Source organism: Pinus tabuliformis, chromosome J (genome assembly GCF_031772625.1).
Source record: "Pinus tabuliformis cultivar Carrire ecotype Pingquan chromosome J, CPIR1, whole genome shotgun sequence".
Taxonomy (NCBI): Eukaryota; Viridiplantae; Streptophyta; class Pinopsida; order Pinales; family Pinaceae; genus Pinus; species Pinus tabuliformis.
The window spans coordinates 1,008,615,823-1,008,630,787 of NC_142295.1; the positions used below are offsets into that span (position 1 = coordinate 1,008,615,823).

Here is a 14,965-nt window from a genome sequence, read left to right on the forward strand (position 1 = left end):
TTTAGCACTCGTGAGACCCACGTGACTGTCTCTACAAAAAAGTTGCGAGGTTGACTCGAAAAAATAACCATAGGCATTTTCCGGTCGTGTGTAGGTCCAAGGGAGGCTTACAAAACTGTAGAAAGGTTATGGGATAAAGAAACAATGGAATAAAAAATAAAGACTTGTAGATCAACCTATTAGACTAAAAAAGGCAAGAAAGTGGAGTCTCCATCTTTTATGGTGTGTTTGGTTGCTTAAGAGTCCCAAAAACACCTTCCGTGTAGTTTATTGCTTCCTACAATAAAAACAAATGAGAGATGTTAGTGAGTGAAGATGAACTAGAAAAGAATTGAATAGAATGAAAAGAATGCATGGACAAAACTAAGTTAAAGCTAAACAAAATAACACAAAACAAGATTGTGAATCAAAACAATGAACAAGGAATAGGAAAATGATCCTCTTTATGGATTGTTGGTGGTGGAAGAGTTACAATAAATGTATGAAAGAAATTTGAAAAGAGTTTCTTGAGCAATGATTCTCAGTAGCTCTCAACAAATATTTCCCCTTTTCAATCTCTTTTACAAGCTTTTTCTCTCTCAAAGAATCATAGAAAACCCTTTACAATGGTGGAATTCTCCTCACAATGATATGCTAGATTTCTTGGGAGCATAAAAATGCAAAAATTCTTTTTTTCAGCTCTCCATGAACTTGTATTTATAGAATTTTTGAAAACTCCTTTCCTCCTTTGACTCATCAATGTGGTTGTTTGCCTCATTTATGAAATGAGAGCTACCATCCTCTTGCATTAAGGATTCTTGGGGCTAAAGGCTTGAATGCTCAGCTCATGATGTTAGGAGGTGAAGTGTTTTTAGGGAAATTTCACATCTCGATGTGCTAACTAGAGTTCTCATGACCCTCACAACTATCAAAGGAATAATTGTGATGTAGTTAACTTCCAGTTTTCATGCACCCACGGGGGTTGCTTTTTTAATACCAACCTTAGGGAAGCTTTTGATTTTCGCCTTTTATAAAAAATTTAGTCAGAAACACAACCCTTCGATGTGTTGATAACTGACTCTAAGTGTCTTATGTTGTGTACATGTGAGTGCACCATTTTTGGTGATAACATCTGCGTCTCTCCCTTAGACATTTAACCATTACAATTATTTACAATGAGAGAAGTATTAATCATGGGATGTCACATGTAGGCTGATTCAACACCACTACTGAAAGAAAACCATATCACCTTTAATTACACATTGGTGTTTTGTAAGTGAGCAAGATTTGGCTCCTGCTAGATGTCTTTGGGTTATAACGATTATCTTATTTTCTTACATCATAAAGAGACAAGATCTCACCCAAATATAATATATATATATTAAAAAATCTAAAGTTTACTACTTACCAAAAAGGCCTCCATGACATTTTATTATTTCATAAAAACTCCATTAATTTATAATAATAATATATTTTTAAAATATAAAAGATCAAAAGAATGTAGGAAACTTCTTGTTTATGGGAAGGGATTTGTACAAAGCCTCATACATAAATAAGTAGAATGATCTTGTCCCGCATTTTCTATCATCATGTACCATCAAAGCCTCATACTGCATTATGTCACCTTTATTTGACCGAGCGATGTGAGAATGACATAAGCAGGAAAAGACTTTCACGTGTCACATGGAATAGATAAAGAATTCCATGTGGATGCCCATAATCGTAGTTTTTATAAAGAATTTTGAGTTGTCACATGGAATAGATAAAGAATTCCGTCTGGACGCCTATAATCATAGTTTTTATAAAGAATTCCATGTGGATCCATGTGGAATCTTTCCGAAGGTGCTTTTTATAAAGACAACCGACTTAACTTTATGCCAGTTAATTTCGAGCACTTGACCTTAACCTTTAGATAGGTTGGACGGAAATTGTATTCAGGTTGGTGTACAACTCTAGAAAAGAAAAATAAAATATTTTCGCTGACGGGTTGCCCCGCCATAATTTCACTTGTAACATTAGTAATGGTCCCATAAACAATTTTTGATACTGTTGAATGTTCGGATGATTTCCTTTGATTTTCCATATTGCTCATACTATTAATAATTATGCCATCAGATTGTGCTGTTGATACTGTTCGAATGTTTGGACGATTTCTTCTTATTTTCCAAATCGCTAATACTATTAATAATTGTGCCATCAGATTGGGTTCTCAGCCTTTTTTTGTACAGGTGAACATCTAAAGGACCCTCTCTTATGCTCTTTGACAGCCTTTTGTTTCTTGAGATGTTATTGTGATCCTCATATCTTTCTCATGATTCGATTTCGGATCTGGTCCGTTACTGAAAGCCCGGAGCGGATCGACCACTCATCTTTGCGGGTCTGTGAATCATTGGCAAGGCCTCCTTAACTTCCTTAAGAATCGTAGGGTTTTTTTGACCATAGAAAAAAATGAGCATTCCTTCTTGTTTGGATTCACAGTTTCTCTCTTGTAGCGATGTCATAGAAAATTTTAATGGACAAAGTGTTTTGAGTTCCAATCCATTTCTATCAACACAACCGGTTGAATATCCCCCAACTCACGATACCCATCATCCCTCCATATGTAATTTTGTCGATGTCTGCAACTCTGCAACCCCAGCCGGCCATTCTGGTCTTTCGAATCCGGTTTTAAAGGCCACATTCTGCAGTTCTAGTCATAGAAATCATAGTCAGTCTCAAGGCTCGGACCGGTCTGACAAAAGGGAGCACAAAATGGCTGAAAGGCAGCGGCGTAGAGACATGAATGCTCTCATGTCAATTCTCAGATCTTTGCTCCCAGAAGAAAATCTTCAGGTATGTATTTATTTAATCAATCACAAGGGTTTTCTGCATCAGATATGTCAATAGTACTCACTAGGGTTTATGGGTTTTCTGCATTAGAGACGTAACTGTACTCACTAGGGTTTTATTTTAATGGAAGTTCTATCTCGTGCTTTATAGGGAAAACGTGCAGTGTCAGCCCAGGTTCAGGAAGCTGTGAAATACGTTCAGCATCTGCAGCGAAAAGTCGAAGACCTTTCGACAGAAAGAGATAAAATGAAGGCTAACTCAGATGATATTGAAGAAATTTCATTAGAGGACGTGCGATTGTCATGTAAGGATAAATTTTGCAGTAAAGCTCCGTCGATTGGAGGATCAGATGAGGAATTCCCTAAGGTGAAAATTAAATCTATAGGTTCAGATTATCAGATCTTGACAAACACGTTCGAACATCAGATTGTGTATTCAGATCTACTTATGGCATTGGATGATGGTGGGCTTGAAGTTGTGTGCGCTGCTTCTTCCGCCGTTAACAGCAGAGTCTATCATACCATATATACCAAGGTACTATATTCTTATACTATGTGGCAACACTCTTCTGCTGTGTTCTCTACCCAATATAAGCATGTCTTTCTATGATTCTTTTACGATATTGCAGGTGTCTGATCTTGATATTTTTAACGTCGACAACCTCTACCAGAAACTTTGGCATTTGATAAGGACTAACCACACATAAGATCAAGACTGACAGATGGTTGAAGCTAAAACCTGATGTTTTCTGCTGTACTTTCACGGTTTTGGTAGTACAGTGGACTTTAGCAGATTTGATCTGTTGGGAATGCATGGACTGCAATCTGAAAAAACTTTTTAGAAGTGCATATTTCGTGATAGTACAAAGAAGATTTCTTAAAATGAATATTGAGTAATATTGGTGTTAAACCCTACAAAACATAACCATTTTTCCAACTCAACGAATGCCGGGAGACAACTTTTGATGCATATTCCTTTTCTTTATAAATTTACAGGAAATAAAATAATTTCCTTATGTATTATTTAATAACTAAAAAAATTAGAATATAGCATAGAGTTAGATTCCTTTACACCATATTGTCTGGCTATTTACAGCAAGCTGGACTGATACGATCCACTCAAGGATTACACTTGCCAGTCAAGTTTACACTAGTTAACAGTCCAGTTCTTGAGGCCTATATGATGAGGTATTTTACAGTATGGTATCGCAAATCATTAAACAGTGTTCATTAGATAAAAATGGTATGAGAAAAAGTTATGAGTTTGTAATATTAGGAATGTAAATCCATCTTTGATTGTATCTATATTATTTTAGTTAACCCATGTACTTATCTTACCAGGTTATTTTAGTTACTATTCAAGTCAAGGTTAACCCATCTCTTCGCCTTCTCCATGTCTATAATGCAAGAGTTGCAACAGATTTTTGTTGTCTATAACCACACAGGGACAACCACAACTAGGCATACAAATTTATAAAGTAGAGGTAGGAATTGCAAATAAAGCAAGTGGAGATAGATCATCTATACATGTAAATGTATTCCATGTGAAACAGTGAGTCAATAATTCCCGTCGAACAAAAACGCTTGTGAAGGTTATGGCGATGATATCGTCATAAAGAAGTCTCCCGCGTTATATGAGTGCACTAGTATTTATTACAATCTTAAGAATTTGAACTTAGTAAGCTCAAAGACCTTTTCAAGCAAGTAATATCAAAAGTGGAAACGCAAGATGTAGCATTCTCATAGCTATTTGTCATCCCTAAAATTGATTGGAGTCCGAATGTAGACATCTTCCTTGGATACAAATTCTCCAATATACGCTCAATTCTTCCCACTCACAATAGAACATAAATCTTAATATGAAACCTTCTAAATGAATAGAAATGTTGACAAATTTCAGATCTAAATTGATGTACCCAAATAACATCATAACTACCACTTAAATGCATATCATATTAAATAAAAATGATATGGATTAGAAAATCATATAAGAGAGACATTATATTAGACAAGTTTCATTACTCTTTTCTTACTGTATATAGCCTAAGTTGTTTCTTCTAGACTCATTTATTTATTGTACATACTTTCTATATATAAGAACCTAATATGGATAAGAATTTTTGTGACACATTCACCAACATACTCCATAATTTCCCTTCAAGTGGGAGTGTTGGGTACATCGCACTTACTAGTCCAATTGGACTTTATTAGGGCTTACACTTTCACCATAATTAGAGTATATTACATAAATTATTAGAGGGATATATGAACACTTTTAATTCACTACTAGATAATTCTTATCGTTTGGAACATTTTCTATTTTTAAGGTTTTCTATTTTTAGCAAGTTTGTTTCTACAAGGGGATGCCACCTATGATGACATGTGGCACTGACCTTTAGAAAATAATATTACTAATTTTTCTCCATTAATTTGAATTATCTCATGCCCAAGACTTGTTACAATGGGTATCCTTTTCCTCTCTACTTTTTAGCAAACTTTAACAACCATTTTTTTCTCTCCTCCCCTTGTTATTTGATTTTTAGTCTTATTCTAGACTTTAACTAAGTTTCACTGGTTAGTTTTCCTCATGTGAAAGTTATTAACTATTTCTAACTAATTTCTAACTCTACCTACTTTCAACTTAATCCATTTTAGCATATTCTAATATTGGGTCTCCTAGTTAAATTTTGACTCATTTTTGCCAAACTAAGGAAAGTGTTGTTCCAATTATACTAAGTGCATATGCATATGGAATTCACAACTTAATTCAAATTGGTTGGCCACCCCCCCCCCCCAAAGAATTTATGTATTTCATTCATGTCCAACAACAACATATATCAAATTTTATGAGTAATTTGAATTGTCTATGTTTGTTAGCCCTTTTGCAAGTAGGTAGTCTAGTATTTTCCAGAATTAGATCATGTCTTTGTGCTTAAAATCCAATTGTTCCAATCTCGTCATACTTCGTATAGATAAGGTAGAATTTCAAATCCCATTCAAAATTCAACAAAACTAGCTATTATTAGGATTCCAAAATTGATGGGATTATAACATTTTTATTCAATTCTATCATATATGAGGGTATGTCATTGGAGTTTAATCAATAGAAACAACCCTTATATGAACCCCAATGTTGGTGGTGTTGATTGTTGAACCCTATATGAACCCCAATGTAGGTGGTGTTGATTATTGAACCTTATATGAACCCCAATGTTAGTGATGTTGATTGTTCAAATCCTGTGTCATGTCCTTAACATAAATATACCTCTCACTCAATCATAAACCATTGATCAAAGGTGCTAAGCTTTTTCTATCAAGTTTCGAGGCATGGATTAGAATGTTTCACCAAAATTAGGTAGTGTTAGTTAATGTTCCTAGAGAATCAAGGTGTAAACAAATGTTCAATGAATTAATGATTTTAATGATGCCCATGAGGCTTAGCAACCTATGGGACTCAAAGAATAACAATCTTAACCCATTTTCATATTCCTTTTGATGTCAGATCTTCTGCTATGAATCTTGACTAGAAGGCTAGCAATTTGATTGATCTTATGTTTGTTAAATAGATGGTGGGTGTTGTCAACCTTGAGATTATTTTCCTATTGAATGCGGATATCCTTATATGTTGCACACCCCATGACAAAGTGTCATTCTGTCTCCGCCACGCTCTTATCATAAAAAATGCAAGTTCTCTCTTCCCAAACTTCCATGGGGATCTTCCATATACTAGTCTCACATATAAGGTGATGTGACCCTGTCCTCATCTGTGCTAGTAACACCCTTTCCTTTCCTTCAATATCTTCTCCTAAATATGTTTTCTCACCATGGTCACACATGGGATTGAACTCTTTGATGTAGTATGCATTTTACGTTCATTGTGATTGGTGCACATTGCAGTCCTAAATTTTTCCATCACAATTTTTTGTATTTGTTCGTTGGTGGTAGGGAATTCATGCAGCTTGATATTCCACTTACTCAACCACTTCCTACGATCTAATCCCTCTTCCATAGCTATATTGGGCCAACGTTGGTTATCCATTTTTCTACTCTTATTTAAATAGCATATTAACCGGGTTATGGTTGTTTCCTCTAATGGAAAAGTACTTACTTCATACCAGACTGTGGCTTTAACTTTGAGGTTGCTAGTAACTAGTTGTTTATGTATTCTTTCTAACTACCTCCAACTGCAGGCTGACATGCTACTTCCCCATAGTTTACAACAGTAGACATAACCAACAAATCAAAAAGGGTTTTCTTGTGGCTTTAACTTTGAGATTGCTAGTAATTAGTTGTTTCTGTATTCTTTCTAACTACCTCCAACTGCGGGTTGACATGCTACTTCCCCATAGTTTACAACCGTAGAGAACAACGGATGTAACCAACAAATCAAAAAGGGTTTTCTTGGTTTTCCAACCCAAAGTTCAACTTTTGTACACCTATTTTGGAGTAACTATGAGGCTCTCCATCCCCCCTGAATTATTTTCATCCTACAAGTCTCCCAACTGAGCTTGTTGTGGAATTCAATCCCAAGATATTGTGATTGAACAAGAGGAAAAGAAGGAAATGACTATCATGATATAAGTGATGGTAAAACATTCATGACAACACTAACTCACAATTACAACATTGGGTAACATGGATGATTTTACAATTCATGAACGGTTCTTTTATGTAAAGGTGTTTAGCAACTAGACTTATTGTTTTTAACCTTTTGATCTTCATACTCAGGTGTAAAACTGGCCTATTTTACAAACATAACTATTGACTAATATTATGATTGATAATGGGTAGATAATCTATTTTATTTCATAACTTAATAGTCTACTTTTTATTATATAACTAAAAATTAATTATAAATAATTCATCCTTCACAAAAACTATTTCTATATTCAAATATACAAAAATCTATATTTTATACATTGTGTAATTCATTTTATATTATTGATGAAATATAAATAAATAATATCTCTATCTATATATATGACACTATGGTTACCAAGGTTTTATTGAAAATAACTGTGCTCCAGCTCCATTCTCGAGCAACTATGTTCTCTACTGTAATAAATAGAACGAACCGTTACAAGGGAAGAAGGAAAGGTTGATGTTAGGTTACCTGCTTCAAAGACATGTATATCCGTTCAAAATGTGCATCAACACCATCATGTTATTGCATAATTGGTCTGATTTGTATGATAATTAAAGTCGAACCAACATGAGCGCGAACAGAACATATATTCAAGCACCCCAGATTTAGGATGCTGTAAATAAAAAAATCCAACACAGTACCCAATCTTCAAAGTTCAATGGAAATTAACAATTTCTGCGATGCTTCCTGTCAGGGATGTCGCGATCCTTTTGGAGTGTCAGGGGTTCTTATGTTCATGGTAGATTTTCGAGATGTAAATAATATGAGCAGCAAAATCAATTTTTCAATTGCAATCTAGAACTTAATTCTGGATGTTTGGCCACTTCCCTTCTCCCCTCCTAGTTCTGGGCATCCTCCAACATGAAATGCAAACATTTTCTGGAATGGAAAAAAAAAATTGATCCTAAGAAATCTAAACTGGTGTAACTAAAAATACAATAAGATGTATATAAAACAGACACTCTGGCTACCAAGATTTTTTTGAAATTGACTCTTCTCTTACTCTTGGGCTACCAAGATTGAATAGAAGCAAACGTTAGAAGGCAAGGAGAGGGCAAAGTTGGCTTCCCTGTTTCAAAAACACGTATATCAACCCCATCATATTTATTCGTAATTGGTCTAATTGGTGTACTCTGATAGAGAATTCAAAGCGAACCTACATGAGCGAGGACAGAGCATATATTTAGCTCTCAGGTTTTAGGATGCTGTAAATAAAAAAATCCAATACAGTACCGAATCCTGAAAGTTTAAAGGAAAATAACAATTTCTATGATGCTTCCCTGGATGTAGTGTCAGGGATGTGGGGATACCTACGTTCGATTTTCGATATCTGAGCAGCAAAAATCAACTTTTATGTTACTTGATTTGAAAAATATTTCAAAATTTGTAATCTGATTCTTGATGATTCTCCACTTCTCGGCACTCTCCAACATGACAGTGAGACCATCTGTACTATCACTCTCTTGAGCGTCACCCCTTTCACTGACCACATCCCTCACCTGAGCTGATGTCGGGAAGTGGAGAGCCATCATGGCATCATCCAGATCCCTCACCTGAGCTTATGGCCATCAAGACGGCGGCTGGGAGAAGGCAGGTCGAGAGCCATCATTCATTCATCGCTCAAATCTTCCCACAATCGCATTACCGCAATGTACGCTGCAACAAGACAAGGCATTACAAAAGCAGAGAAATCCATGGAGAGAAAATGACGAATATCAGTGCCATGCCAATACAGAGTACAGACCACTGACAGCATAAGGGATGAAGCATATAGAAGTGCCTTCGTTTTTTCTAAAAGGTAAGCGCTTTGAGTGTTGTCTTCTATATGCGCTCCTTCGGCTGGATGTCGTGGTGCTGGAGGTCGTTTTTTTTTCTCAAGCAGACGAGGTATTCCTGTGGTGAGTTGGCAAGCTTAAGGAGAAGACCTCTACTCTTGTGAGAGGAAGATACCTTCCATGTTGTGAGTAGTCTATTCGGCAACCATAACAGTGAACAAGGCCTGAGCAAGGACCCCATTATATATTTTTCTGATTGGTCACAAGGGTTAGAAGTGAGCGTAGATTTTAGGAATACTTTGAATCTGTTAGTTAGGAGGAGTCAAATAATCGTTTTCTCTTGTGAAAACCAGATTCTAAAATATTTCTGGAATCTATAACCGACATAATGATTGAACTTTCTATTCTCAGATTTGCTAAGAAATAAAAAACCTTATACTCTTTTCAACATTCAAAATGACTTAAATAGATTACATAAAAAAAATATTAACATTAAATAACTCAATTGGAATTCTCCTGCATTAGACTAAACTTTAACTGATTTTAACCTGAATTAGACTAAACTTTAACTGATTTTAACATTTGGATGGACACCCATAACACCTAGTGGGTGATTTTGGAATTATACTCTTCAACAAGATTTTGAATTATGTTGCCCAGTTTACTCAGTAGGGTTTTTCATTTTAATGGAAGTTCTATCTTGCTATTTAGGGTAAACGCGTAATGCCAGTCCAGGTGCGGGAAGCTGTGAAATACGTTCAGCATCTGCAGCGAAAAGTCGAAGATCTTTCGATAGAAAGAGATGAAATGAAGGCTAACTCCGATAATTCTCCAATGTCTCATTATACGGCGTGCGATTGTCCTGTAAGGGTAAATTTTGCTTTAAAGCTCTGTCGATTGGGGATCAGATCGGAAATTCCCTACGGTGAAAATTAAATCTATAGGTTCAGCTTATCAGGTCCATAGGAACACGTTTGAACATCAGATTGTGTACTCTGGTGTACTGTGATCTTCTTATGTCATTGGAAGATAATGGGCTTCAATTTCTGTGCACACTTCTTCTGCCGTTAACAGCAAATTCTATCATACACCATATACCAAGGTAATATCCCACACTATGTGGCAACGCTATAACACTCTTCTGCAGTGTTCTCTACCCAATATAAGCGTGTCTTTCCATGCTTCTTTTACGATATTGCAGGTATCTAATCTTAATATTTTTAATCTTCAAATCAATGTTGTCTCATGTACTTATCTTACCAGTTTAAGCTGGAAACTAAACACTTAATTTACCATTATATGTCAATAAGTCTGAAAGTGATCCAAAACTCAATGTTTCTTCATGCATGTTTTAGGCCAAATCCACATGTTTGAAGCTCACTATCCATTTAAGTCTTTTCGTGCTTGCATTATTTCGTGCAATAAGTGTTCAATATATGCAAACTCATACTCAAACAAAGATTAGATCAAAACTCTTGTCCCTAGCATTTTGAGTTCAAGCGGATCAAGCTCATATTAATAAAAGCAATCAAAGGTGCATAATACACTTTTTACAATGATCAATGAGAGATTATAATGATAAATGAGAATAGTATGTTCAAGTTTACAATAGAATGGTTAGGAAAAAATGAAATAAACAGAAACCATTAAATAACATTATTTTCTAGTAAAATCATTTCAAAGAAAAAACCCCACCCCTACACTATGAAGTATACTCAATGTATATTTGAGGAACTAAATGGTCATAATATATTGTACTCGTTTTTTTCTCAATAAGAATTCTCATTAGTGAGTTCCTTCTTACCTGACCCTTTATATCAAATAGGACATGTACTATGCACTCCAAGAATACAATAGGCATGTGGAGCTACACATCGTAAGATTCTATATTCTAAAGATTGTACAATGAATTATCTTACAAAAAAATATCACAAGACATTAAGAGATTTCACATACAAATTTTCATGAGAAAATACCATGGATTAATCAATACCATGAGTGCATAATCTCATCATTGATTTCTGCCAAGTCTATCTGAATTACTTTATGAATGAGTCATGGTTAACTATACATACAACCCAATGTTTTATAAGAAGCTTGAGATTTGTAATTACACCAATAGGAATATCTATTTTGGAATAGGGCTTCTAGAATTTTAAATAATGATTAATAATTATCATGTTTAGGCCTATAGGAACATCTGTTTTGAAACAGAGCTTTATAATTATGTGGATGGTATGGATTTAACCACCATGAAATATTCTATAATATTTATAGTAGTATTCATGATAAAAATAGTTGAAATATTGAGGAAGAAGTTGAAGGGACATTTGACATTGAAGAAGAATTGATTAGGGCACTATATGCACTATGGAAGACTCAAAGGAAGTACAGATGGTTGAAGGAACAATCAGAAGTTACAAAATTATGAAGTCGATGTGAAAGTGAAGGCTTTGTGGGTTTTTTCTACACTCGTTCGCACACCATAGGGTAGAAGGCTCGTTTAGGGTTTTGTCCTGCAGTCTAAAGGTGGGATCAGGAACACTGTATAGTCTAAAAACAACACAACTTTTATGGATCTTGTGTTGTCGTTACGGTCTAGTCTCCCGAGAAGGTTGTATCGGAAGTAGTTTCCATTTCCTCCAAGGGTATCAGCATCTTACTCGTCAGATATTCAGAGATTTTCGACAAGGAGATTAATGATGTTGATTAGTCTAAGGACCCATATGAAGGAATCCCAATTCGGTTAGTTCATCCACCTTAGCATTCCAAGCCAGTAACCCTTGTCACAACTAGAAATTCGGTGGCAGAAGATTCTCCTTCTTTTACCGACTATGCGGGTTTCTCCCCTTTCTCCTAAAACTTGGGAAGAAAAGTGGCGGGGTTCCAAAATCGTGAGGCATTATGGTTTTTGAGTAATCTGTCAAAAGGCATTGGATTGCAACCATCTCTAGGTTTGGACATCTCTATGGCTCGGATCTCACTTCATGCCCTAAATTTTGTAAAGGGATGTTTTTCTTAGTCTTTTAGCAAAGGGATACTGCAAGTGGGGGTTAACACATATGTACCCTTCATTACCCTGGGCACGCGATTTCTCTTTGGAGGTGGAAAGTTAGGGTTTCATGTGCAGAAATGTGGGTCTTCGAGAGCAGCCAATGGGTTCCATCTAGACCATCTCGCATCGAGTTTCGAGGCTGAACCTCAGTTGACATCTGTGTATTTGTAGGGACAATGCTCATAGTCATGTGACTTTCCTATTGACGGTGAAAATACTAGGGCACAGAACCAACAGGCTGACAAAAATCCTATTGAATGAGTAAATCTGAAGAAGACTAAGAAATCCAAAAGTACCAAGGTAAAAGAAATGGATAGAGCACTGGTCCTTAGATACGACCTTAGATTTGATGAGATCATGGATACCGTCATAAGAGTTTTGGTGGGTAGGGTTAGGGGATGGAGATACACGATTACTTGTCTAAGAAAATGGGCACATGAAAACTGGAGTAAGGACCTAAAAACACTTCTAGAGTTACGTGTCTTGTCGCGAGGGTGGTTTCACTCAAATTCAACAATCGAGAGAAATTTTGTTGGGTAAGTGCTAGCCACTAGTATATTGAGAAATCCCCATTCATTTTAAGCGATGGTCGCCACTCTTTGATCCGAGGAGGGAGAATTTGAGGCTGGACCCATTTGGCTCAGTATGTTGGATCTCTCTATGCATCTCTAAATGAAGGATATATTTTGGTGTATGTGAGATGATCAGGGTAACTTTCTAGACTATGATAAATCTCTCTTGGACACTATTATTATGAAATCTGCTTGTGTGCTCCTCTCACTAGATAGTAGGGATGGTTTAGTGGAAAATATAATTTTGCAGTATAAGGGATATACTTAGAATCAGAAATTGGATTATGTGGGAGTGTCATTTCGATGTCACCATTGTCATGAAGTTGGGAATATCTATAGGGAGTTCCCACTGGTTCAAAAAATCCATGGTTATAGGGTTGTGGGTCGCTTGACAAGCCAAAAGATCTTGGATGAAATGGTGACAACTAAGAATATGGATCAAAGGCGGATGGATTTTTCTGAAGGGAAGCAAGTCACATAGGAGATGGATGGCATAAATAATGCTCAGTAGGCTCGGGTCAAACATCCTTCTCAAATTCTCGAAAGGGCTTCTAGTTAATCACTTTCGATGATGGGTATCCCCTCTCTCCTCTTATTATTAATAGTCTAAATGAAAATTCTTCGCTTTCACAATTATATGTTTCAATTATGGATTCCATGATAGGAAGGGTCTCTTTGTAACATGTTGGGTTTATCTACTATCTGATTGAACCAGTCATTGTATGATGCCCTCCTCCTAGCCCATTCATATCCATTCATGATGATACATCGACTGATTCCTATAGATCGTCTCGATATAATTTGCGATCTAAATCAAAAGACAGTCACATGAAAATGATCTGAAGGAAGCAAAGGGGGGTTTAGGTCAATTATTGCCATCCAAAATTCTCAAAATCACTCGGTGTAGACAATCTAATATATCCAAATCCACTCATCGGGCTAGTCAAGATATTGTTGTTAGTCACTAACTTTCCTTAGATATGATCCTTATAGCACGACAATCCCTAACCCATTCTCATAAATGAATGTATTCTCTTTTAATTGTAGGGATTTAGCAAGTCAGTCAAAAAAACCTAGCCTTAAAATAGTTGTTACATGGTGACAAACTTGATGTGATTTTCTTACAAGAGACTTTAGGTGGTATTATGGAAATCGAAAATGTGTTAAGAGGGATGCTTCACAACTAGGAATTTATTGTATTAGATGTGAAAGGGAGATCGAGGGAGTTGGAAATAGGGATAAACCATAAAACTATGAATATTTTGAAAACTTTGGGATATGAGGGCTTATTAGTTTTTGACAATTTTCTGAAGAACTTAGAGTGGATATTATAATGATTAATTTCTATGGGTCACGTCTGTAGTTTCGGAATAGATTAATGAACAAATACATTATGCACTAGACAAATCTTGTGATTGGTGGGGATTTAAAATTATCTTTGGGAATATCAAATATTTGGGAATTTCATTCTCAGTAGGATCAACTATCAGATTTTTTTTCTCACTAGATTGAAAACAATCATCTCCTCGACACTGGATTAACAAAGATCATGTCTACCTGGAGACATTGTAGGATAGGAGATCAAATGATTGCTACAAGAATTGATTGATTTCTAATAAGAGATTCTTTTCTGGAAAATATTCCACTCTTCAAGTGATGGGTAGGGTTTGGGGGAGTATTTTGTCACTTTCCTATTTATTTGGAGTTGGTTGGATAGTATAGGAAACTAAAAATCCCTTTCAAGTTCAATGCTACATGGTTGAAGGAGAGGGATTTTTATTCAAATAGTTAGAAACAATTGGAGACATGTGGAAGAACATGAATGGGGATCTGTAGTGAGATGTTTTGAAGAGAATATGGATTTGATTAAACAAAAAATGATGGAATGGGTGAAACTTAAGAGAAAGAAAGATGAGGAACACCTTAATAGAATTGCAGAAGGAATCAAACAACTGGAAATGCCTGGTGGAGGAGGATATGATAGTACTGAGTCTGACATGTAGCTTATTTATCTAGAATTTAAAAAGAATAGATTTCTCAGGGATAGGGAGGAGACTTGGAGGCTTCGAAGCCAAGCTGTATGGCTACAAGCGGGGGATAACAATACAAAA

General features: G+C 35.9%; 1 protein-coding gene across 2 annotated transcripts; it reads left to right on the top strand.

Moving 5' to 3' along the window:
• The first annotated feature begins 2,132 nt into the window (after positions 1 to 2,132).
• Positions 2,133 to 10,297, top strand: LOC149230262 (transcription factor bHLH118-like). 2 transcript variants are annotated; one of them, XM_089376025.1, is made up of 3 exons: positions 2,133 to 2,811; positions 2,959 to 3,342; positions 9,939 to 10,297. In XM_089376025.1, the coding sequence occupies exons 1-3, from the start codon at positions 2,428 to 2,430 to the stop codon at positions 10,161 to 10,163; spliced, it is 993 nt and encodes a 330-aa protein (XP_089232151.1). In that variant the 5' UTR covers positions 2,133 to 2,427; the 3' UTR covers positions 10,164 to 10,297. The 2 variants fall into 2 exon arrangements, with proteins under 2 accessions (XP_089232151.1, XP_089232152.1); XM_089376026.1 differs by lacking the exon at positions 9,939 to 10,297 and adding an exon at positions 3,437 to 3,756 and having other exon boundaries at positions 2,139 to 2,811.
• Positions 10,298 to 14,965: the final 4,668 nt, after the last annotated feature.

Excerpts from the sequence above, each read along its gene's own strand:
- LOC149230262 (XM_089376025.1), top strand. The coding sequence starts at position 2,428 with ATGAGCATTCCTTCTTGTTTGGATTCACAGTTTCTCTCTTGTAGCGAT. Across the intron at positions 2,812-2,958 it reads TCCCAGAAGAAAATCTTCAG|GGAAAACGTGCAGTGTCAGC; the intron begins GTATGTATTTAT and ends CGTGCTTTATAG. Across the intron at positions 3,343-9,938 it reads ATCATACCATATATACCAAG|GGTAAACGCGTAATGCCAGT; the intron begins GTACTATATTCT and ends CTTGCTATTTAG.